The sequence below is a fragment of the Maylandia zebra genome, linkage group LG20 (genome assembly GCF_041146795.1).
Source record: "Maylandia zebra isolate NMK-2024a linkage group LG20, Mzebra_GT3a, whole genome shotgun sequence".
Taxonomy (NCBI): Eukaryota; Metazoa; Chordata; class Actinopteri; order Cichliformes; family Cichlidae; genus Maylandia; species Maylandia zebra.
The window spans coordinates 25,406,241-25,432,969 of NC_135186.1; the positions used below are offsets into that span (position 1 = coordinate 25,406,241).

General features: G+C 41.4%; 1 protein-coding gene across 1 annotated transcript; it reads left to right on the forward strand.

Annotated features, from left to right (window-relative positions):
- The first annotated feature begins 2,178 nt into the window (after positions 1-2,178).
- bmp7b (bone morphogenetic protein 7b) lies at positions 2,179-24,813 on the forward strand. The gene is made up of 7 exons (XM_004546186.2): positions 2,179-2,857; positions 17,823-18,015; positions 19,374-19,522; positions 21,838-22,041; positions 23,127-23,203; positions 23,541-23,651; positions 23,852-24,813. Exons 1-7 carry the CDS (start codon positions 2,458-2,460, stop codon positions 23,999-24,001), a joined length of 1,284 nt encoding a protein of 427 aa, XP_004546243.1. The 5' UTR covers positions 2,179-2,457; the 3' UTR covers positions 24,002-24,813.
- Positions 24,814-26,729: the final 1,916 nt, after the last annotated feature.

A 26,729-nucleotide genomic window follows, 5' to 3' on the forward strand; every position in this document is an offset into this window, starting at 1 on the left:
CATAAAAATCACCTGGCAGGCTGTAGCCTGAAGACCCTTTGAAACTCCTCTCTCTGTGCAGTGAGTACTCTCTAGATAAAGCAGTCATTCTCGGGCCATCTGAAGTCCCTCCGCCTGTGTCAGTGAGAGCAAAGCGCACATGAGGGTCAGGAGCGTTCTATTAAAGTGTGGTGTTTAAGAGGTGCTGGTGCCAGGGGGGCAGATGGAGGAATGAAGCAGCTGCCGAACATCTGCACCCCTCCTTTGCAGTCTGAGCCCTGTGCACTGCTGCTTTTGTCACAAACTTCCTGCTCTAGCTTTGGGGATGGAAAACTAGGATATCTTCAGAAATGCAGCGTGAAATGGCAGTTGTGAGGCTGCAGTACAGCCTCTTTGACATCAAAAGATAACAGGCTTTAGAGTCTCAGAGCCACATGACCCAAGGCATTCAGAGAGTGCACCTGCGGATCAGCCAATTAACTATTGTAATGGCAGGACTGCAACTACATGTTGCGACCTCTCCTACAGTAGGGGAGACCGGGGATAGTTGTAACATTTTTGACATTTCTGTCTGTAAATTGGAGCTTGTTTAAGGTAGTGGATTCAAAATGTAATGCAAAGTATTTACATGTCTCTGCTATTAAATAGTGCAGCTATTTTCTCTGCAGCACAATTACCCATTGCATGGTATGGTCTCAAACACGAAGAGTGAAATGTTACAATTAACCCCATAGTCTGGGTTAGTTGTAACATATCCTGGGGTAAAATGTAACACAATGAAATAAGGGTACTAACAAAACATTAACGTGTAATCTTTGTTTATTCAACACATGAATGCACTTAGAGCCATTTATGTAATTATGTGTGTGTGTGACAGAATGCAGAAATCTAACTTTTGAACATATTCCAACCCCCCAAAAAGACAAATTATGGAATTTTCTGCAACTGAATATTTCATTAATTTTGGTTGGTCTTCCTTGAGTTTGGCCTCATTGGCTCAGTGGGCATTATAACCTACAGCTCTTGCACCAATTTTGAACATAACAATGAAGCTGAAAAAATGTAGTTGTTCACCAGCATCGCAATTCCATTACTTTTTATCATGGCTTACCTTGGTGTGGTTTGCAAAGTGCTTCAGAAAGATGAGGAAATCTGTTTCTTGCACCCATCCTGATTTATTTCCACTACCAGTACTTCCTACTGGTCCATCTCTGACACAGAGGTCTGCATAATGTATGTGTGGGAACACAAACAGTGGAGGAATTGTGTTGCCAATGGCATTAACCGCATATAGAAATGCGACCAGTGAACCTCTCTCTGCTGATGTCGTTGCCCCAACTTGTTTAATATAAGTTAAAGTAATAGTGTGGTAAGTTGCAACATCTGCATTATTGTTACAAATAACCCAGACTGTTGCTGTTACAACTGACCCAGACTCCTATAGCCATGAACTAGCTAACATTACAGCCAACGGCTAAAACATTAGCACTAAAGACCTACACAGAATATATCCCCATAGACATACAAATAACATAATTTAAGTTTGATGAGTTTAACTGCAAAGCAGATAATGCTATTACAAATTGAAATAAAGTAGAAAAACTTACTTTTTGGCATACAAATCACTTTTTTTCATGTTAAATTGTCTGTGTTTGACAAAATGTGCTGATTTTTCACATGTGATAGCAGAACTGAATTGGGCATGCACAGGATGAGTCACATCATTTGAAACTTAGCCCTGATTGGAGAAATTGGAAGTGTTACAACTGACCCACGTTACAACTATCCCCGGTCTCCCCTACTGAAGTACTCACTTGCAAAGTCAAATAAGAACTCAATGATTTGAAATCAGCCTTCCATATGTACACTCACCATGAACGGTCTGTTGTGGTTGTCTTAACATCAGTCGTTAGTGAATTATCACGAGCCTACAGGTACTAGGAAATGTGGAAAGCATTGACGAAATGTGGTGTATAATAAACTGAAGCGTCATAATACAAACCCAGTCCTAATCCTTTTCTTATTTGCACATGTAGCCTCAAGGCGTTCTCCTACTGGCAACAAAGCCAGGCTAGCTCTGCTCAATAAGGCAACCATAACATTCTCGCTCTCTCTCCCCCTCCCTCTCTCTCTCTCCCTCTACTCCTCTTTGCAAATAGCGCCTCCTCAAAACTTGTTCTCGTCTCTCCTAGTGAAACCTGTCTGCCTGCAGCCTTCTCTCTGCAGTTGCAGGCTGCACTACAGCTGGTAGAGCTTGACCGCAGGTTGCGCATGAGGTCCACGCGTCCAGGAAAGCAGTCAATAAAAGGACTTTGAAGTGAAGTTGATGTTTCACTCGGCAGCACGTCCCTCAACATGAGGGACCGTAACTGATTTTGGATATTAAACACAGAGTGTCTGCTGCTAAAAGTTTACTAACCATTTTTTTTTTAGAGTTTCAGTGATCCGAATTGGGCGCAATTACGCACTGCGAGCATTATGGCACAGATTTTGGATAAGCGTGCTCCCGTTTTGCTCTTGGTTTGGAGCTACTGCGTCCTGGCAAACACTGCCTTTACGAACTTTACGTTGGACAACGAGTTTCACTCCAGTTTCATCCACCGTCGGCTGAAGAGCCAGGAGCGCAGAGAGATGCAGCGGGAGATCCTGTCGATCTTGGGGCTGCCGCACCGGCCGCGACCCCACCTCCATGGAAAACACAATGCTGCCCCGATGTTCATGCTGGACTTATACAACGCCATGTCTACAGACGGAGACGAGGACAGATACTCCTATCCTTACAAACCCGTCTTCACCACACAGGGTCCACCGATAGCCAGCCTGCAAGACAACAACTTCTTAAACGATGCAGACATGGTCATGAGCTTTGTGAATTTAGGTAGGCACTTTATTTTCTTAAGTCTCCCATCACATTCAATTTTATATAAATCCCCTCCCAGAAAAACAAGACGGTGGAGAATAATAAACACGTCGAAATATTATCAATGTAATCGTTGCTATGCGCGTCACAATAACCCAGGTCTTTTATTTGATTATTAAAATGTAGTACTAGTATGACTGCCTTTATATATTAATTATCAAACACATAGCAAGGACTTTGAAAAAAAGCTTTTTTTAAGGACACATATCTTTGGCTTGACGATTATAAGTGTTGAGAATTTTCATATGTTAATTCGCGTCGGTGTTCTTTTTTTAACAAGGAGATTTAGCACTTTTATTATTGCACTCTGCTTACATCTTACACATTGTTTTTGGGACAAATCAGGCTTTTAGTCATAAGTGTCAAAGGTGGAAGAGCAGAATGACTGTGGTGGTATTTTATCTTCTTACAGCGCTTCACGTAAAGAAACAGCACAAGTATTTTTCTGATGGTACACCTGTGTCCACACAAAGGAGACCAGCACAATAACCACGTTTACATACTGCAGTTATCTAGCTAATACCAGGAGTGGCACATTCCAGTGTCCTTCTCTGTTAAACAGCTGTGCAACCAGCTAATGTTCAGGTGCTGTTCTGTGGATGATGGACCAGCAGCAGCTAACTTGTCAGCCATGTGTTATCTAAAGAATGAGTAAGTCAACAGCAGAATGAGTTCAAAGTGCACTGGGTCCTCCCTTAACTCTAATCTGGAGACATCCCTCACATCACAAATAATGCCAGCCAGTGATGTTAGTGTAGTCACAGTGTGGTTTAATTAGATTCAGTTGTTCACAAAGTGAATAACAATCGCACAGGACATACTTCACATCAATAAAACTGCTTTGTTGAAAGTTGTTTTCTGGCCCAATGTGCTTATCTAATCAAATATGTTTATTGACCTTTTATTGCTGCCAGCAACAGTCAGAGGTTGTAAAGTGTAAATAATCAAAACATTAGCATGTGTTATCAGATTTATGGATTGATAAAAGCATCATTATAATTCAATTTACTTAACAAATTATGTAGTCACAGCAACAGCTCCATTTAGGTTCCAGAAGAGTAGCTTTTACATATCAATCTGGTACCAGACAGACATAGAAATAAATCAAATCTGTAGCAGGCATACGGGTGGTTACGGTTTTTGTCAGCCAATAGATTTTGTTTCTTGACTTTCTGCAAGCAGTGAGACATTTACATTCAATCCTGGAAAGCTCATTGTTGGAGTGTCTTGGCAAGAGAGAGGGAGGTGACACTGGCTCCTCCACTGCACTGTGTAATTACTGTGGGAGCTGCTGCATTGTGACTATTTTTGACAGGCTGTGACACAGATGGATCTGACCACAGAGACTCAAGACACAAGTCAAGGGCCTCACAAAGTCAAGGGCCAAGACGGCACTAAGATGGCGAAAAAGGAGGGAGAAGGGAGCCTTTGGCAGAGTGATAAAGTTGGTCTGTCTATTTTGCAAACATCTTTTTAGCAAAAACCTTTTGCAAGATGGCTTACATCAACTAGGGAGAACTTTTTTTATTTCCTATGTTAACAACAACAAAGTCACACTGCCCTCTTGAAATCTTGTGGCTAATGTAATCACTAATGGCATCTGCTCAGGTTGAGTCTTCCTCACAGCACATATTTAGTGTTCCCTCAAATGACACTCATTTGGATATAAACAGCGCATTCGTGATTTAATCTGCCACGTGTTAAATCTATCAGTAGGGCCTATTGTTAGGCTGGTTCCGTACTCTCATGTGATACCATCAAATAGACATCCTGGTGGCTTTATTCAAAACAGCAGATAATATGCAATTTCGTTACCCTTTACACGAGAGGAAGGGAGGGAGGGAGGGAGGGAGGGAGAGGGAATTCACAGAGAAGAAAGTGATGGCTTTCAAATGGATTGACTATTTCCTCTCCAAATTCCTTCCTTTCCACATTTGCTCGTTGTGGTTTTTGTTTTCTTATTTAGGTTGTCTGAGAGCAAAATGAGTGTAGCTTTTATTTAAAAATTGTCCCTCAAAACTGCATGTCTCCATAGCTACTGAGCCAAGGTACATTAGTCAGACTTTGTACCCTAGGCGCTGCTTCCTGAAAGGCCCGTTTTCATGCACTGTTTGCATTTAAATTTAAGGTCAAATATGTGAAAATGGATCTGATTTTAGAATTGCCATCAAAATCAAAGATCCCTGAGCCACTAGAATTGTCCATATTATGTAGAATGTAAAATAATTGTTCTAGCTCTCGCTCTTCCTTACTGATTGCCACTCAACAGAGCTGATACACTTTGTTGTCAGCTTGTTTGAGTATATGCAGAGACCAATGCAGCCAGCTAGGGTGGGTGTGGGCTTTGGGACAGACCTCAGGCCAGGGAAGTCCTCTCTCTGAGTCACTTCAGTTTAAAAGGCCAGCTGTGTAAATGACTTACAGCATGCATTCAGAATGCATACTGCTGCATGGAGCGCAGCTCACCCAGGTCCTGGGTGTGTGCCGCATATGTACATGTAGCACACCAGAAAATTAGCACACTCACACTGCTGTCATAGCTAAGTAACAATAATGAATTTTACCTGAAATGCCCATTTTCACATTCCCAACCACAGGAAAGGGCCATGACTTGGCTGTCTGCTATTTGCATCCTGGATGACTTAAAGAGAAGCAACATCGTCACCTGTGCTGTGTGTGTGCGCGTGTGTATGTGTGTGTGTGTGTGTGTGTGTGTGTGTGTGAAGAGGGAGGTGAGGGCATAGTCTATTACTGCAAGATGTTTTCATGAGGTGTGTTAGTCACAGCGTTTTTCCTGTTCTCATGCAATCACGGATTAATGTATTCTTATGGGGCTGTGAGTCAATCACAGTGCTACACTAAGGCAATCATTTAGTGGAAGCTACATTTAGCAAATTCATAAGGTTATGATATGGTAGTGTCATGTTATTACTCCAAGTTAAGACCAATTTTATCCTTTGTTTTTCTAATTGCCAGCAATTCTTAAAGTTCTGGCATGTCTCACTGAAATAGGATTTTTTGTTTCACATTTAATAGGTTATGTACCGATACCCTTGAGCTCCACACTATTAACGGGCCATAATCCTTTAATGACTACTTGAAGCCACAGATGGCGCTGTTACCATTTTACAGTTGAAGTTGCGGTAAAAGTTCCTATAATCCTTTTTTGTTTCTGCCTGTAGGGCCTCCCTTTCTCTGATCACATTTTGTTTTCCTCTACCTTCTCTTGCTCTCTCATCCCGGTCCTGTGGATCTGAGACACTTCTGCGACACCTCAGGCTTCGGAGCGGCAGCGGACAGATCTGACGGCTCGCATTAGCCCAAGTGCCTGTTCGGCACCCTCACACCCCTCAGTCCTGCTTTGCGCGCTTCCGCTACTCTGCAGGGGGTATCTCACCCCGGCACCACTCTCCCTAGAGTTAACTACCACTATTTGCACCTCCTTTAGATCCCTATAGAGCTCATTAACTCTAATAACACACCTGGTACCTAAAACCAGATATGCGTAGTCAGTCAAAAGGGGCTGAACAAACAAGACTGGAACACTGCACTAAATTATACAAATTGATACCCTGTAATGATCTGTCTTTTTCTTTATTTTTCGGTTGCTCTCACTCTAACAGTGTTTTAAACACAGAACTGGGAACAAGTAAGTCATACTTTCCGTATGCTAAAAGGAGACTGGTGATGAAAAGTGGAGTGCAAGGGAAGTGTAGCTTGCTCAAGATGTTTATCCTATAAAGAGCAAAGAGAGTTTGATCTCTTGGGTACAGAGTGACTATCCACAGTAGAGCGATTACCACGTTAGGAAACATCCTGCCCACTGGCAGCTACTGATGACATCATGCCTGCGTGATGCATTTATACTGCTGTAGGGTCTGACAGCACTGACTCTCTGGGAAAGGGTCAGCAAAGTTTCATGCTATAACTTACTCACACTTAACGATCATTAACTTGCCACAGCAGGAGTGTGTGCACGGTCACGAACACATGCCTTTGAGCCTTTGCACAAGAAGAAACAGTAACCACAGGAAGAAGAGTCTTTACATTTAAGACTTGTGGTCAAACCAGACGTCTTTTGCTTGAAGGCCATGGAGAGGTTTGAGATTATACTAACAGCAGCTTTGCTGACCTCTTACTCTCACTGCAGCCATAAAACATGTTTGCCCTCTGCACCCATAAACCTTACTTCTGGGTTCTACCTCATGCTTCACTGAGGATCACAAATCTAAGATTTATACAGAATATGTGAGAACCTCGAAGAAACACTGACTGTAAAGACTTTCTTGGTATCTTGATGCATGCTCAATCATTCAGGTAAGACAATCCCAAAAAGCCGAAGCACTACAAAGTGATAAAGTCAGTCTCCAAAGAGGCCGAAGAAGTCACTTGGATGAGTGACGAAACAGTTCTCTCACTGAAAACGTTGCGACCCATTTCCGCCAGAATAAAGTTTTTGGGACTTTCTTGGTACAGTCATTCTCACTTGCTTCTGCTGGTATAGAGCCATGCAGATGTTTTTGTTTTAAAGCAATAATTTGGCTGTTCAGTGAACACGCTTTATCACTTTGTAGTGGACTGTTGGGTAAAAAGATCAATAGCTCGCTGTGAAACATGAAGCAGCAGGGCAGCTGAGACTTGCACTAATTACACCCTGTTTGTTTAATTAATGAAAACAGTGAAGTGTAAAAGCAACATTTTGCTGAGGTTTATTTGCCAATCTATTTCTTCATTGCTCCAGTAGCTTACTGTATACTGTCATCCTCTATCTGACACAACTCCTCCTTAAAACCCTAAAGCTGTCATTTTTACATTTCTGTTTTTGTATGAATAAAACAGCTGGTGAACTTCAGAGATGCTTGTAGTTTTGATGTAGCCAGGCTAAGATGCTGCCCCGTGCTTTAAATCTTTGTACAAAGATAATTTAGCTCTGCCATGGATGTAATATTGATCTTTTTATCAAAATAAAGATGAGACAGCAAACAAATCCAGTTTAAAAAAAAAAGATTCCTTCAATTTGGCTTTGAAATACCCTATATTGAGATTTTTTTTTCTGTATGATGTATAATAGAGGTTAACTGAAATCTTTTTATGTTGCTCACTACATCAAATCACAGTTCATTTTTCAACTACTCATTAACTAAGGAGTGAATCTGAAGAACCTACTCGACAGTGACGGTTCTGAATATTGGAACGTGCAACTTGCATCAGCTCCCTTGTCAAAGGCAATCAGACATTATTGAAAGGTGACTGTGACTATAAAGCAGCCACATCCTAAATCTACAGCAGTCTTTGTTTTGATATAATGTGCTGGAAGACAGGGATAAACTGTAGGGATTAACTATAGGATAAAACAACTCAGAGATGTGGAATTGCAGCCATTCAGTTTCCCCCACTCACCCACTCTTCCCCTCATCCCCCTGTTTTTATGTTCTCTAATTTTGTGACCACAGGAGCCACACCCTCCTCATCCAGCCAAGCCACCCCTTATTATAGACCTCAGGAAAATTCACATACAATACTCATGTTGGCAGAAGGAGAAACTTCTTAAAATTGTCTCCTGCATCACAGTGCAGTGTCTTACGCACGTGCGATGGCCACATTGACACCCTGTTTTTATCAGCTTGTTGTTCATTTGGTGGAATCACAGCCCATTCCTTCTTGAAATAAATAAAATAGCTGTGAGGAAACTCAAGGGAAACTCAGCTGCTTGCCTGAAGAAATAGAAACCTGTGACAGCCAGTTCATGTTCCATGCTTCACAGGCACAATATTTCAGCACTTATCATAAAACCACTTGCGTACATTTGTTGCTTGGCTTTTACAAGCTTTGATTTGGCTGTCGGAGCCTGGTGAGGAATCTGGTCAGTATTATGGGCTTCCGCTAACGCAATCTTCTGCTAGGAGAACTAACACACATTACACAATGCAGCTGGTGACTGGGCAGGGAAGGTGGCTCTAAAATAGTGTTTGAGTTCGCACTCCTGTCACGGCTCCAACATGAAAATTCACAAGCACAAGATGTTCACACAAGGAAAGACAATAAGGAATGAAATGTGTGGCATCTATTTGCGATCCGCCTTTATCCTCATGTTTCTTCTTTCATTTCATTCCTTCTCTCTCTTTCTCTCCCCTCTGCCCTGTCAGTGCCTCAGTGCCATGCAAAGAGCGGTGCATTTGTTTTTGCATCAACAGAGCTATTGGTCCCAGGATCTTTGACTTTGCTCTCGCCCCATCTGCCCTCTCAGCTTCACTGTTTGGTACCTGCTGTCATGGAAGTGCAGGGGAGTGCAGATGCTGCTGCGCACTGATAAGGCAAGGCCAAAGTAACGCAGACGATAGAAAAGTAGGAAAATGTGTGGAAATATTTTTTATTCAGTGGATCAGGTTTTTGCATTTCAATATGCATATTGGGGTTTTAGCCAAAAAGCAAATTATTTCAGTTACTGCAGAATTAGAGCCACATATGGACAAAAGAAATATGCAAGGAAGGAGAGTAAAATTATTAGAAACACTAAAATGAGTGCAGCATTCCTGGCAATGAAGGAGGTCCGTCTATCATTGAGGCAGAGCTAGAACGCCCGCTGCTTAGTACATCTGGGCTTTTTGACCACTCGCCACATCGTCCCACCCGCAGATTGTTTCATCATCTCTCTCAGCGAGTGCCTTAGCCTGGCCAAATGCACAGAGGTTCTGTTATGTACATCCAGATATCATTTCGGACTCCTGGGTTCAACAGGTGAATTTCTTAGATAAGACATTGGGAAAAAAACATAATCTTCCTTGATCTTGTCAGCTGTGTACTCTGTGAAGCTGTTGGAAGCTTATGAGAAAAGAGATTAATTGTCTCCATTTGTGGTATTTATTTACACACTAGACCTTGGTGCAGTACATCAAATTGTGGAGTACATTAAGAGAAATTACCTGAGAGGAAGGCCGGGCTATCTGTACTAGCTATTACATTCCTTTGCTTCTGCTCACTCCCTGTCCAGCAGAAGGCAATAAAACGTGCACTCAATAACACTAATTAGCTCCAGAAACATTCTTTCTGAGCAGGAAAGTGAGCATACGTTGCTCTCCACACTTGTACACATGAAAGTAGATAAATATGCATGTGCTTTTTCATTCACTGGGAGTGTACACAGAAGCGATTACATAAATCTAGAGGAGGAAGAAAGATGTGTTACAGTCACAGTGTCAAGGACAGGCTGCATGCAAAGAGGAAAGACTGGCCTTCAACGCATACTTTGTAGGCCAGACTTTATTCTGGCCCACATGTGAGAAGCCTCCTCAAACACAGCTGGGGAAGAAGCTGTAATAAAGAAAGACAGCGACAAACAAATTCAGCAACTCAAGAATAGATGAAAGGTGGAAATCTCTCTGCTTCTCTCTGCTGTGTTTAATAGAAAAGCATGGAGAAATTAAGGGAAGAGGAAGGGAATGCTATGTTTTGCATTCAGAGAAAGTGTGTGGATGTGTGTGAAAGAGAGATGGGGAGTAGAAAAACATACAAAAGAACTTGAGAAAGTGTTGAAATGTTTTATGTCTGGGAGCACAGGAGGCCTAAACCTCTGGAGATGAGGGGCAGAGTATGAGTTTGGAGACTAAATACCACGCAGCACCTCTGGGACCATAAAACAACAAGTTAATTAATACTAGGAGGCCAGTGGTGATAATCAATACTGTTGATTCAGGAGAATAGGCAGGGAAATTTGGTATCATATGGCCCTGTGTGTAGGACATACTAAAAACTGGGCCAGACGTGATGGTGGAGGTTTAGTTCAGGGGACTTGTTGGACGCCGAAAAGATAAAGTTTCTCTGCACAGCTGCTTTGGCCTGCAGACAGCGGGAAACATCTGTATTAGCCTCAGCACCACGGGCAGCCCACTGTGAAGAGGAATGCAAGGAGCAATAGAGAGAAGGGCGGGGAGGGAATGAATGTGACATATGAGTGTGTATTTAAAAAAGAAATATTGGAGTTCTTCACTTGCTATTACCTGACTTGGCTACTAGCTATAAAACTAGAGCTGCGTGCCTCTGGTGTGACTATAGCGTGACACAACTGCTTCTGAGCGCACAAGTGTGTGACACAGTGTTGTCTGCAAGCCAGAGCCTCTTATATGTCTAAACTAATTCACCAGTTAGTCATTCCTTCCCTTCTCTGGTCTCCATTATCTTGCTCTTAACACACAATATGTGGAGAAGGAACTGTGGCAGCTCCTATGGGAACAGACAGAGGGGCATGAATGGTGCAGGGCCCGGTGGTCCCATATCAAGTCATCGAGGCAACACAGAGGAATATGTACATGGAAGTGCAGGTCTGTGTGGTACTTCTCCATCTCCACAATGAGAGAAAAATTTGTTCGTTTAGTTCTTTTCACATCTGTTTAGTGAGATGTATCACATCTGGTGCTGATTAGCAGCACTAGAACACTTAAAAATTAATATAATTTTTCATTGGCTTGGTATTTATTCACTTTGTAGATGTTTTTGCTACAGCCTCCCTTGTGACTTAGAATAAGAGCTGATTACCATTACTGCTGCTGCTTACATGTCCCGTGATCTATCAGGTTTAGTTCCCACAAAAGCAAGAGAAGAACCCAGCTAATCATATATAAGCATAAAGAATAGGACACAAGTACAGAGAAGGAAGGACAACATACACTCTAGACCTGTGTATTACTGTTCATCTCTATAATATGATAATAACAATAGAGGTCTGAGAGTACATATTTGCACCCAGGCTGAAAATTCCCTCCACATCATGCATGAGATCAGTCCCCAGATCCAGAGATGTATCTGGATCCAGATTAGTTTATAATACTTTCTTGAGAACAAAAACAAGACAGTATTTCCCACATTTTATTCAGTTTCATATGTACTATTTGTTGAAATATGATGCAACATGTCCTGTTTTGCAAAGAACAAAACAAACAAACAAAAAAGGATCTGAATGAAATTCAATCATTGCTAAATCTTTGGCAAAAAAATTCCAGGCAAATTTATTTATTATATTTGAGTAATCCTACTAACAATCAGACAAGGCTAAACTCTTTATTTGTGTTGAAAAGTAACTTTTGTGTATTAATCTTTGACTTATTAATGGACATATGTGGGTTACCCATTTTTAATGGTCAATAAATACTCCTAGTAAGCCAGTTAATATTACTTCCTAATTCAGTTGCATGAGTGCCAGGTTGACATCAGTGCTGAGCTCTCACTATTCAGACTTAAAGCAAGCCAAAGATTTACTCTTGTCCTGCCTCTTGCACAAGACTTTTCCCCCCTGCTTAGAGTTCTTAGTCAGCGTCCTCTTTGGTCTTCTTCAAGCTGTCACAAAGCTCATATTTGGTGGTTTGTGACATAGTGCCTTTGAGCAGTAAGCAGCATGCTTCTTGTGGAAAAATTGTGTCCAATCAGGCAAAGTTACGTAATGCATTTGAGGCCAGAGTGGAAATGAAAAGGGGAGTCACTCTCTTTGACATGTGTTAATGTGGCAGTTACTCATTTTGAAATTGTTATTTTATGGTTAAAAAAGTTATTGAAGTGTAAATCAACAGTGGTCGTGTCTGTTTTTGCTGTTATTAAATATGTAGGTTTTAAATGTGAGTGGGCTTTTTTAAATCCCTTTTTTCTAATGGATAAAAGTCCTTGAGCCCTATGATTTCACAGAGCAGTAATTTACTCAAATGTTAGTCTAACACAAGTAAATTAGTGAGTAAGTGCACTTTCTGGGGACTATTTCAGTTTGATTTATTTATGCAACCAGAAAGGTGTATGTGACATTAAAGCCGTGGCTTTATACAAAGTGCTGAAATAACATATTGTCCTTTTCTTGTGAGCTGGTGGTGGTGGTGGTGGTAGGGGGGCATGTAAATCTATCTCAAAAAGTGTTATAGGAGTCTATGTCTATACACACAATATCTGTTTTAACACAAAGACATGTTGGATTTTTTTTTGGTTTTTTTGATAATTCAAAAAATGTGTTCAGAATGATCCTTTTTTACATTTGATTCTTCTCTCGAGAAAGAATTGCGGTTTTGGCTTAGCACGGGCTAAGATGCTAATACAGTGTTCATGAAAAACCTTCTGGCTGCCAGGTGCATGGTAAACTGAGAGGATGGAGGACTCACTGTCCCTCTGATATCTGTGATGTGTGCTGCTGTGCACGTGTGTGGCCTGCTCTTGTTTCTTGTTAAATGATATGGGATAACCATGCATCATCAGCGTTTTTAGAAAAAGCAATCAGACGTCTTAAGACCAAATGATAAAAGCAGCTCGCTGTGTAAGAGTAAGTGCTTGTGTGTGTGTGTTTGCCTCTTTGCATTTGTGTGTTGTTGCGTCTCTAATTATGGATTACAAAAACCCATAATGATTGTGTTACCGTGCTGTGACGCACAAGACTGTTCACTTCACAGGCAATACTTTGTGATAGTTGTGCGTGTGCAATGGACTATTTTTCTGTTTGTGTGTGTGTGTGTGTCCGTGTTAAGGACTCCGACTGATTTGGACGTTGAAAACTCTGAATGAAGGGTTCACATGGCATCAGAGGGTGTGTTCGCCATGTTTGTGGTGTGTGTTTTTGCGACACAGGTGGGGTGAAGGCTACTCACTTCCTCCCAGAGGAAGTCATAAATGCACTCACTTGGCTTTAACTGTGCCTTGTCCCCTCATCTGACGACTGCTTCCTTTGGAGAGAATTAAAAGAGAGAAAACGGAAGAATTATAGCAGAGGCCTTAGCTGCACTCTGTACGCTGCGTTATATTTTTTTACAGAAATTACACAAATACCAGCACTGAAGAGTGGACATTTGATGTGAGAGGAAAATATTTAGTGTGGGAGTTTTACAGCAGCAGCATCCAACTGCTCTCATAAGCAAAGATAAAGAGCTTTTACAGTAAAGGGGCGGGGTGGCTGCTCAGGGGGGGCTCAAGAACAGGTCTGGCTTTCTCCCCAGAGGGACTGCACCTGCACTGGGCTACAGAAGGAGGGAGAGTTCCCTGGGACAGTAGAAGAATAGGCAGGCTCTAAAATTGTGTGAGAAGGTTCCAGGGTAAATTAGTAACAAGAAGTAATTGTTTCCTGGAATAATAACATTAAAGTGGTAGTCCTTACTTGTTGCATTCCTCATAATATTGCGGGCATGTCCTGTTGTGTGGGGATGTGTCCTAGAAGGTCCTGGAAGATGATACATGATAGTGATGTAGGAATATGAAAGAGAATATATATTTCTTTTTCACACTTCTTTAGAGTTACATAGGAGTCTTTGAACCTCAAATGATCAGAAATGTTAAATTCTTTTACAGCATATGCCTGCAACAAAGGCCCCAAACAGACAGACTTTGCTTTAAGTGGTCAGAGGCCAAAAGTGAGCCATCACTGTGCTGTTATCCAGTGTGCAGTAGAGTCTGAGCTTGAGGTGACCTGCAGGTGGAGAGGTATAAGCAAGCTTGTATGCATGCATGTATTGTCAAAACACAGTATAATGTTGTAATGTTTGACTTCAGGGTGGGAGCTCAATGAAGGCTCTGATGAGAAGAGATAATAAACAAGTGGCACTGCCTAGATCCACTGGTGTTGAATTGATAAAAGCATGTGGTGAAATCCACAAAACCTTGAATTTAAAAAGCTGTACAGCTTTTGAAACCAGTTCAGTGTGTGCCCATATGGAGAACAATGGGAGCCTAAAGCTGCGCCTCACTGAAGAGTAATTAGATCCTTTCTTATACCGAATCATCTCACAGTGCTGCCATTGTACGTTGTCCTTCAGCAACAGGGTTTAATAAAGATAGAAATGAAAGGGGATGTAGGAAAGAGATCCTTGTACTTGTATTATCTATATCGACAGTGTTGGGAAGGTTATTTTTAAAATGTGTTCCACTACAGATTACAGAATACATGCCCCCAAATGTATTTTATAACGTATTCCGTTACGTTACTCAATGAGAGTAACGTATTCTGAATACTTTGGATTACTTAATATATTGTCATGCTTTTTACAGCTACATGAATGTACTATTGCTGTGTGATTTATTGAGGGTTACTCGCCATACCAATACCAACTGGATGTTTAAATCTTAATATAAAATGAGTAACAGTAGGGTGGACATTAGGTAAGGCTGCACTTTTTTGCAGCGATCTCGTATAGAAAACTATTCCGCGTGTATATAAAACAGGTCCGTGGCTCCGAACCGAGGTAAACGGACCTCTGACCAATACGTCGGGTTCCGTGTTGGGCTCGTAGCCAAAAACTAGCTTTACTTTGTTGTGTGGGTTAACTTTGCTAGCAAGAGACAGAGAGAGGTGTTGAAAGGCTGCAGTGGTTATTATTATTATATTTACATGCTTCTAGAGAGAGCATAGCCTAACATATGAAACAGGAAAAGACCGCCGTGTAATCCCTTTATTTCAACAACGTAACTGTATTCTGAATATCACCTTTTTAAACGGTAACTGTAACGGAATACAGTTACTCATATTTTGTATTTTAAATACGTAACGTCGGTACATGTACTCCGTTACGCCCCAACACTATCTATCTATCTATCTATCTATCTATCTATCTATCTATCTATCTATCTATCTATCTATCTATCTATCTACATACTTGTGTATGTTACTTGTGACTTGTATAAGATTTTGGGCACCTTTCTGCTTTGTTGGCTGGAATAGATGCCTAAAATTCTTGTGAGAAACTTACAGTTTTTCTCAGTCGCTTTGGTGCGTTTCTCAGAACACCATTAACATTTGCACAGCAGTTAGTGCATTTCCCAAAACAATTAGTGCAAACTGCAAAACCTAGTGGATAGCCTGCAAAAGCACGTCACATGCACAGAATTGATTATCCATACCTCAAAAGCAAGTATCCATGTCAATGAAACTGTCAGTGCCATCAAAATGAAAAGTCTTGACACCATCTTTATGAACAAGATAGTCAAATGGCATTGTCATGTTTCCACTATGACAGTTTATAATTTCAGTGTTTCCCATTGCAAAAACAATTGGTGACACCTGAAAATGCTGACGACAGCACTATGGCCTACCTGTACAGCCATCTGAAATGTGCAGTAAAGTCACTGTAGATGTTATGGGAGTCTTGGGAGTAACTAAGACACTGAATACGTACGTTTCACATTTCCATTGTGTAGAAGTGTTTGTAATCCTACAGAATTGTGCAAAAGAAAAATATGCTACAGTCACTTGTTCACTGTAGAATACATGTAAACATAAAATCACCCATTTGGTAGAGCCTCCTCATGAGTGACAGCTGTAATTCACCTGAGATCAATTGTTCAATTTCGGAGACATTTCCAAGAACAATGATACAGAAAGGTATAGGATTTGCTTGACAGATGGCCAATATTTGGCATGTGATAACTAGTTCAACAATTTTGTGTGTGATGACTTAAGCAATGGATGTATGACTATTAGTTTTATTGGGAATGACTATTCAGCATCCATAGGTATGATTACTTTTGACTGACATGACATAAGCAAATGGAAATGTCAGAAAGCAGCAGGGAAATGTATGGAAGCAACTGATTCATGTCCAAAATCATTTGCAGTTTGTTCAGAGAGAGGAGAAATTGCTACTATGATGTGCACAAATGACTGAGTGTTGTGGAGGTTGAACTAATAGTTATGAGAATTTCAATTCTGATCTGAGAAACGCACCAAAGCGACTGAGAAAAACTGTAATCCTAACCCTATATTTGAACTTTTGTTAACTATAGGTGACTGACCAAGGGGATACCTGTGTTCTACAAATCAATTTCTCCAAATGTAATGAAGTAATGTACTTAAAGGGGGTCTTTTGAAGCCTATAACAACACATATGAGCTGTTGGAAATTTATCTAACACATAAGTCATCAGAAGAAAGTGTCATTTCACCCACAATCCCACTTTATATCTCGACAGATGAGGACAAATCCTATAACTATGGCGATCCACTGACATTTCCTGTCACCCTCCTCTTTCATTTAAATTAAACACAAGCAAAAAAAAAGCTTTTTTTTAAAAAAAAGTTTCAATATCACTTGAGCCTGACTCAATAATGTATATTTATTATTTTCTTTGATTTCTTTTTGTACATTTGAGTGCATATTTTATATTTGTGTGTATATGCATACATACTTATATGGGTGGGGAACCTGTCTATCAGCTAATAAAGACAAAAGTGGCGGGTGCCTCAGGAGATGATGAGATAAGAAAGGCACTGACCCCTGGGATTTCCTGCTGGGACATGAGATGAGCAAGGTCAGGGAGGTACAGGAGGGGTTGGAAAGCTGGGATGTGAGGATGAGAGAGAACAAGGGGTGGGGAAGGGGTACACCGAACATCAAGCTCCAACTCATGAGAACCAGATGAAGGGCAGACTGGATGACTCTCTGGGGCTATGAAGGGAAGAGAGGGGGAAGAAAGAGGCTCATAAAGCTGTCAGAGTCCGCCCGCATCTCTCTATCACGGCTCAGTGTGTGCCAGATGCATTGCTTTTAGTGCTAGTTCTCATGAATGTTTCAATCATAAGCCAACATGTGTATTGAATAGCTATAGATGTGTTTAATTTGGGGCTGACCCCGAGTCTGACAAGCTATGTCATCTCCTCGCTAATAACTGAGGATGATGGATGGTTTAGGAAAAATGAATTGTAGAAAGTCTGAGCGTAAAAGACATTTGTTGTCTTCCTACTTTGCAAGCATATGTTTTGTTTCCCTGGAAGATGCAACTCAATACCACACGAAAAGCTTTTAAGTTTCATAAAAAAAGTCACATTAGCTCTTTGTGTCTGCCTGTAAAAATTTTGTATCACTGCTAAAGGGGAGAATGCAACATAACTCATGTGAATGGGAAACATTCTTTGAATACATACAGCCTCTTTAAAGATACATTTTTCATATTTTTTTTATGTTTATGTTTTGCAGTGGAGCACGATAAAGAATTCCTACCGGTGCGGCGGCATCATCGAGAGTTCAAATTCGATCTATCACGAATCCCTGAGGGTGAGGCAGTCACTGCTGCCGAATTCCGTATATATAAAGACTTCATCCATGAACGGTATGATAATGAGACCTTCCGTATCAGCATCTACCAGGTGTTGGAGGAACACTCAGACAGGTGAGCATTGGTTTGTGGCTATGTGTTTCAAAAGATTAGTTGGATGCTGAAAAGACAGTTTCAGGGGCTGGACCACACCTCACTTACTAACCTGCCGGTTGTACATTTATAAGCGTCTTCTCCCTACATGCTAGTATATTCTTGTTTCCTTGCCTCACCTTTTCTTTTCTTTTTATTAGTTCTCACCTCCTAGTCCATACAAGGGTTACCTACCCAGGCTTTACCGCTATTCTCTGTCATTGCCTCATCATAACTGGGGTGGGGTCCTTGCCAGTGGAAAAAAAACAACATGGCATCATGATATGTTAATATTTAGTTCAAATCGCTCATCTTCCCAAGAACAGACTTTTAGTCTGACGTTATTTATCAGTAAGAAATGCTTCCTTTTGTTGTAATGTATGTTTCCTGTAGCAAACACTTTGACTGATCTGGGAAAAAAATACAAATAGCAAGAACTATCGCCCTGTCTTATAAAAATGTCCCAGTAAGTAACAGCTTAACAGAGGGGTAGGCCCAGAACCTGAAAACAAATTCAATAAATTCAAGGAAGTCTAGTCATCAATCATTTTATGTCATAGATCTATGCTTTTTCTATTGAGACATGGAAAAACTACCTAAAATTTATAAATGAATTAAAGTTTTAACAACTTATCTTGAAGGCTTTGATACACCTACCAGTAGTTATACATGTAACCCTGGAATGGCCCATATCCAGCTATCTTCAGCCCCTCCTAAAGGTTTCTATTATCCAAAGGGAACAACACCGTCATTTATCCCTTTGCCAAAGACAGGCCCAGGTACATGAATGAACCAGAGCTCTGTGACACATTATCTTCCCAGTCAGAAAATAGGTCGGGATACATGAATGGCCACATGAAGAACAAGGGATTTAGTCTCCAATGGTGAAAGGGCAGAAAGGGTCAGAGTTTACTGCTGAACAATAGGACCGACTTGGATATGCACTGTTTCTCTTTTCACACATTCTTGTCCTCTCTCACAGCTGTACTTTTTGCTCCCTTTCTCTCTTTGGCTTTTTGGCTCTCCCACAAAATTCCAGCCAGTGATGGACCGTGTGTAGTGTATGAAAGGACCCGTCGTTTATAAAGCCATTATTGTCAATTAAGAAAATGAAGTGTTCCCCTGGGCCTCACCAGCTGGAGCCCTCCCCGCCTCCCTTGCCTTACTGTCTGTCTTGCTTCATCTCTCTCTTTGGTTGACTCTGTCACACTCCCTCTCTCCCCTCAACAGCTCTGCTTTGGTCACTTAGCTGCACACGCTGCCACCTTGTCTCTACCTTTAAAAAAAAAAATAGTGCAAGTCAATATCTAATTTTAAGTGAGTTTTCTTGTCCCTTTCAGGGAGTCAGACCTATTTCTGCTGGACTCGAGAGTGATCTGGGCAGCGGAGGAGGGCTGGTTGGTGTTTGATGTAACAGCCACCAGTAACCACTGGGTCCTGAACCCTGGCAGAAATCTGGGTCTACAGCTGGCTCTGGACAGCACAAATGGTCAGGGCAATGAATGTCACAGAAATACACAGAGTGTGATCAAAATGTTTAGTGACTTGGCCCATAAAGAGCAAAAACCTGTCCAGCTTTAAATTTGGCAGCTTTTTCCTTGTGCGCTTGCACTGCTTCCAGTGCTCCTGCTACATTTGGCTCATTCCCCGGAAGTTCTGTTCTGTTCACTGCGAAACTCAAAATTGCGCAAAGAGCTAATATTGAACTTTTGTGTCATACTCACCCAGTCATTACTGGTAAGGAGACTTCAGTGCCTGGCTATGACTGAGAAACTACACAGCGGTCGAAGGGTTTTTTCAAGACGTTCACAGGATGTCATGAATTCGTTTTCCTGAGTCAGAATCTCAACTCAGAGTTTTACTGTAAAGTCCTGAGGTGACTGAGGAAGAACAAAAAACTGCCAATAGTATGAACTGTGGCATGAATCATTATCAGTCACCATAAAATGGAGTGAAAAAGCTGAGTTCAGAAAGAATAGTGTATCTGTTTTAATTTTCTAGAAAGAAAACGAGTTCAAGGGTCACTGATTTAACACAAAGAAAGAGATTCAGTTCAGTGGAAGCCATCAGTCCTGATACGTGCTTGTTCTGACATGTATCAGGACCACTTTAAGTGGTCCACGGGTGTGCCCATAAAAAAACAAATGGGCAGGAAAAAATATTTTGATTGTAACTATATTTACTGTCTGATGGGTATGTGCCAGGTAACTGAGCTAGTGTACTTGTGTAATGTGATTTCCACAGAAATTAATAGCTGTCACTCACAAATTGCTACAGAAAAGGATATGAACAAAGGTACAGAGGCTAGCCAATAAAAAATATATAAAAAATACTAGACTCTGTATATGCAAACTGTAAGATTTGCAAGGGTAAGATGGGTAAGTTTTCATTTATTTGGTCATTAACGCAAATGTCTACTTAGCCAACCACATGGCAGCAACTCAGTGCATTTAGGCATGCATCAGAATTTCCATGGGTCAATGGAAATTCAAATCAAGTATCAGAAGGGAGAAGTAAGGTGATTTAAGTAAGACTTTGAAAATGGCACGTCATTTGTGCCAGACACGCTGGTGTGAGTGTTTCAGAAACCTTTGAGCTACTGGAATTTTCCGCACAACCACCTCTACAGTTTACAGAGAATGAGAAAATACCTTTTTTATGTCAGATGTCAGAGGTAACAGTAAATAACAGCTCAATACAACCAAAGTATGCAGAAGAACAGCTCTGAACACATAAACACATCAAAATTTGAAGCAGATGAACTACTACAGCAGAAGAGGGTGCACCTTAAAATGTCTTCAGAATACAGGTTTCTAATGCAAAAGAGTTTCAGCTATATTTAAGGGTAAACGTTACAAAATAACAAGCTTGCGTGAATAAACAGCATGAATCACAGTACTGTGCAGATGATTAAGGTAAGATGTTGAACACAAATGAAGGTCGGCATTGTATTGCAACAGACAAAGGCCTCCATCATCGCTGTAAAGGTTACAGTCAGATGATTTCTTCCTTGTGCGTGGAAAGATAAATCAAACCCTGCTTCTCATCATTCATCACCACTATCATCCGCCATACCCTCAGCATCATTAGCAGACATGCGGAAAATACAGTGTGCTAACCAAAGGATAACATCTCAGCAGGAGTTTGTCATCGAGAGCCTTAAATGTTTGTCAGCGAAAACTTTATCAACAAACAGTCAGCAGGGAGTGTTTGAGAATATCATCCATCAAAGGATGGCAGGATGTTACATGTTAGGCGAGGAAAACAGACACTATGTAGCCTTCGAGGCGTGCAGTGGGTGTGCTGGTGAGGCCATATCTATGAGTGTGTGTTTGTGTGTTGGATCAGGTATGAAGGGGTTATGGATAAGCGTGTACAGACAGGTTCCTGCGACTTCTCGTCGCCAGCAGCGACCAGAAGCCTTGATTTACCACTGAACAGTGATCAGACACACATTCTTCCATGCGGGAACCAGATAGACACTACTGCAGTGCTTGTACACCCGCAAGCACAAACACACCCACGCAAACACAAGAAGGGAGGCTTTGATGTTCAGCGCTGCGTTTGTTCTTGCTATTTCAGAGGTGGAGAAGGGAGAGGAATTCAGAGAAGAAAGTCACATGTGTAAAACCAAATGCAGCGAAAGTGGTTTCAGTAAGAGCAGTTTATATGCAAAATAAAAACTTAAAAACAGCCACACTAAGCAGGGACATATTTATTTAAATTCAGGAGCTCAGCTTTTCTCATTTGCACACTGATCTGTCTGAACACCTGTTCCACTGTCCTCTCTGTCACCCCCTACAGGAGAGAGTATCAGTCCTCGTACGGCAGGCCTGGTTGGTCGCAGTGGGCCTCAGAATAAACAGCCCTTCATGGTGGCCTTCTTCAAAGCCACTGAGGTGCACCTGCGAAGCATCCGCTCAGCTACAGGAGGGGGCAAACAGCGTAACCCCAACCGCTCGAAAGGGGCAAAAAGCCAAGAGGCGCTTAGAGTGGCCAATGTTGCAGGTAAACACAAAATGTGTTTGTGTTTTATAAACATTCAGCTATGATTTACTCTGGCGTGTTGGGATAACCCCCGGATCCATTTGTCTTTTGTATCCTTAGTGAAGAATTCATGGAATGGGAAATAAATAACTGGTACTCTACAGTTTCATAATAAAAGGGCCAACTCATGCAGCATGCTTATTGAGGCGCTAACACACACACAAGCACGTGCATGTACCGAAATGCAAAAGTACATCCCTTTAATGGATGTGATTCCTGCGATGAATATTCAAGGCCTTTGTTTTGAAGGTGTGAGAGGGCTGTGTTTATGTGAAGCACTGAAACATTAGACTGTAATGCCTGAGCTTCAAATATGCCTCTGCTGTCTTTGTTTATTTACACAAGCATTACAGAGTACTTGGGGCCAAGTTCCCTGCATGGAGGTAAGGCAGCACGGGCTTTTATGGAAGAACACATCTGCAGCTTGCTGTGGGGCAACCCGGGCCACGACACATGGGCTAAATGGGCCTGTTTAGAACTCTGAATAGCAGTGGTCTTAAACTAGATGATGAGAACCAGTCGCTCATCATCATTTCCAATGTGAACCGCTTTCAGGAATTAATGCACCGCAGAGCCCCAGAGGTCACCAGGAGAAGCGAGAGATAGCATTTGATCGAAAACAGACTATTCTTTTCAACACATGGACCGAGTAAAAAGGAAAAAAAAAAAATACATGTTGAAATAAGCGGGAGAAAGGGGAGAGAGAATAAATAAAGTCAAGAGTTGTGAAAATGTGGCTCGGCTACTCTGCGTGCACATCTGCTTCATCCAGTAGAAACTCAAAGCCCGACACAGTGACCTCTGTGCAGCATAGCCCATTCATTTAAGTCAATTAACCAAACTGCTGCTCTAGATGGAGGTGGTTTCTTTTAGTCGTTGTACAAGTGTTGATGTTTTGCATGAGAACATGGTGGCATGTTTAGGTCTGCTCTTTATCATTGCTGCCTAATTGGGGTCTGACGACAGCAAATAGTTACTCGTCTAGCTGAGAAGGATAAAAGCACTTGTGCTGAAGTATAAACTCTATTTTTCTTCCTGTTCTATAGAAAACAGCAGTACTGATCAGAAGCAGGCATGCAAGAAGCATGAGCTCTACGTCAGTTTCAGAGACTTGGGGTGGCAGGTACGGAAACCATTCCTCTTTCTTCGGTCGCCAGAATTGCTTGGCCCAACAGAAACCTAAACCAGACACTGCTGTTTGCTGCTCCTATCCCAGAATCTTGATCAGTGACACAATAAAAGCCCAGAAATACCTTTGTTAGATGAAGTTACTGCTTTATTTGTGTTCTCCCAACACATAGTACAAGATATGGCATAATTAGGCCATATGAAGACAATACTGAAGGGTAACAGAAAACACATTAAACTCCTGTATGCCTTTTATAGAAACAAAGGGTGAAAATATCCAACATATCGAAACAGTATAGCCAAACAAACCTGAATTTCTCCTCCACTCTCAGGACTGGATCATTGCTCCAGAAGGATATGCAGCATACTATTGCGAGGGAGAGTGTGCCTTCCCGTTGAACTCCTACATGAACGCCACAAACCATGCCATTGTGCAAACACTTGTGAGTAACCATAGAACGAGGGGAAAAAATGCAGCAGTCATGTTAAGAGTCTAATCATCTCATCAAATGTCAAGACAATGTAGCCACTGTTGGAACAACTGTGTTTAATTATCCAAAAAGGGCATCATTTTCAGCAGTATCCACGCAAATACCCTTTTTTTCTTCTTCTTCACAACTTCTTTTCCTCCTCCTCTTCCCAGGTTCATTTCATTAACCCAGAGACAGTTCCTAAACCCTGCTGTGCCCCCACGCAGCTCAATGCCATCTCTGTGCTCTACTTCGACGACAGCTCGAACGTCATTCTCAAGAAATACCGCAACATGGTGGTCAGAGCTTGTGGCTGCCACTAGACCATCACCATCCTCGCATGGACACATGCGTACGCACACACTCTTGGGAAAAAAAGGGCTTCCCCCTTGCTGTAATTTAAACATGTTGAGAGTTGGTTACAAAATATACTATGTGCTTTTTTTTTTTTTTTGAAGACTCTCTGTCATTCTCAGATGAACAGATAAACACACACACTCATGTTTGTGCTTTCTACTGTGTATACGATACATTTAAAACAGTGATTGTAATGTATATTCATTCACACCCAACAATCTTTTGTTTATTTCAGTAATTATTCTAATTATTGTAGTTTATACTTTTACTGAGCGAGGGAGGATGAATCTATATTTTTCTTCTATGTACAATACCATGTAAATATTTTGTTTTTTCAAAAACAAAGCAAGTGTATTTATTTTCTGTCACTTGGATTTGTGTTTTTTTTTTCTTCCTTTATGTAAAGCTGCCTACTTCCTTTGTCAGTATGAGTGCACACAAACTCTGAAGAAATGAAAAGAAAACTACTTTTGGCATTAGCATTGAGTTCAAATACGGCACACGGCGCTCTGCCTCAGAAGCATGACACATTTATTTTGTAACAACAATCAGCTGAGCTGTCAGAGAGATGGGGGGAGGAAGAGAGTGGGATCTTTGTATGAAGCATCTTGTTCTGTGTGCTCGACATTTTCAGGTTTATATTTTTCTGCTGTAATACAATCTGTCATATTTAAAAGGTCTATTTATTGAGAGCCGGCTAAGTAACCATGTGCTCCAATGTCTCGACTATGTTTCACTGCTGAACTGGTACAACAATAAAGAGGAGAAAAGCAACAAAGCCACTTTGAGATTTATTGTTTAATCTGGACGGAGAGCAGAACTGTGTCCAAGTCTGAGGAGGACACACGCTGGTATTGAACTGTCTTACACGTTCCTGCACAAATATTTGCTCGGATTGTAGCCTCACCCTTCACCTGCTGACCTGAGATCTGTAAGAAGTTTTTTCCACATTCAAAAGCAAACTAAGAATTTCTCAGGCTTAGTTACTACGTGTGTGTGGGTTTGCATGCCTGTGTCTGTGGTTTACGTATATGAGGTGGATGTGGGTTGTTTTCTGTCGGCGAGTGTGCGTCGATGCTCCCACATGCATTCAAGTACAAAGCACACTGGGTTTACGTGTAAATATTTTGCAGTGGTTGCTGACAGCGGATTTGGGGAAAATGCAGAACGCTTGTGCGCATCGGTGTCAAGCACGCTGCACCGACTTTTACATTTAAACGATGCGATCCGTGACACGAGCTTTTGTTTTCAGATTTCAGATTCAGATTCAGATTCATTAGGACAGCTGTTCATTTAACTACACAGCAGTTTCTGTTTCCAAAGCATTGGAGCTCTTACAGTATATTGAGAACTTTTACTGAAAGGGCTGATGAAAACAAATAAAGAGTTACGTTATGTGCAATTCCCTGCACACCCGAATGAGTGGAGGAAAATTGTTAAAAACAGCTGAGTGGAACTTCTGCACACTTGGTTAAGTGCTGGGTACTTTAAAGAAGTGTAAGGTGATTGTTATAACCCCAGTAGTAATCTGGCTGGATAACTGTATTATGGGATGGTTGAGGTAGCTTTTGTGTGTTCACATAACTACCTGCTGAAGGCTGGACAGTCTGGAAATTTCAGCTTATAATTCCAATATTTCATCTGTGAGAAATATTCTGTAAAATTGTGAATTTGTGTTGACAAGTAAAAATTCTAAAATTCATAAAGTATGTATAACTACAAATACTAACTTGCTGTGCTGGATTGGCTTCCTCTTGGTGCAATTATCATCAAGGGTCAGTTCCTGCAGAGATGGTCAGAATGAGACAGACTTCTGGCTGTTTTCCTGTCAGACACATACCAGTAAGGAGAGTGTTAGGAGCCATATTATCAGCACAAGTTTGATTAAGATTTACTACATGTTTTTAAAAGCTGCATGCCCTCATATATTGCCAATTGATATCATGTTAATGTCTCCATTTGTCTTGGTGTTACCCCTTTGATGTGGAAATCTGAACAAACACTTAGGTACATCTTGCTAGTTCTGGGTTGGACCCGATTTGACTTTCAGAGTAAGGTCCTGGAAACATTCCGCAGAGATTTTAGTCCATACTGGCATGAAAGCATCTCATATTTGATGCAGATTTAATGTGAATCTCCTGTTCCAGCCTATGCCCAAGGTACTCTATTGACTGGGATCCAGTGGCTGTGGAGGGCTTTTTTTCCAGAGTATCTGTGATCGCATTTTCATGTTTACTAAACCAGTTTGACATAACTGGAGCTTCGTAACTGGAGGCATAATGTGTTCAGCTGGAAGCAGCCATAGGGGTTCATTCTAAAGGTATGGACATGGTCAACAACAATACTCCGGTAGGCTATGTTGTTTAAATGATGCTCACTTGGAAATACGGGTCCACCGTGTGCTAAGAAAATATCCCCTAAGCAATGTTTTTTCCCCATCTTCTCAGACAACTAAAATCAGTTTCCTGTTCTTAGCTGCCCAGTGTGATCTTCTGCTGTAGCCCGTCCTCTTCAAAGATTGCCCATCCTCTTCTGATGTATTTTCACACAAAGAACTTTTCGTGACTGGGTATTTTCACATATTTTAAACCATTTTCCCCCATACAGTCATCCCCTGGATGACTGTATGGGGGAAAATCCCAGCAGATCAGCAGTTACTGAAATACTCAAACCAGCCTGTCTGGCACCACCAAC

Bases quoted from the DNA above. Each gene is read 5' to 3' on its own strand.
- bmp7b (XM_004546186.2), top strand. From the start codon at position 2,458: ATGGCACAGATTTTGGATAAGCGTGCTCCCGTTTTGCTCTTGGTTTGG. The intron at 22,042-23,126 runs GTAAACACAAAA...CCTGTTCTATAG, and splicing joins TAGAGTGGCCAATGTTGCAG to AAAACAGCAGTACTGATCAG. The intron at 23,204-23,540 runs GTACGGAAACCA...CTCCACTCTCAG, and splicing joins TCAGAGACTTGGGGTGGCAG to GACTGGATCATTGCTCCAGA.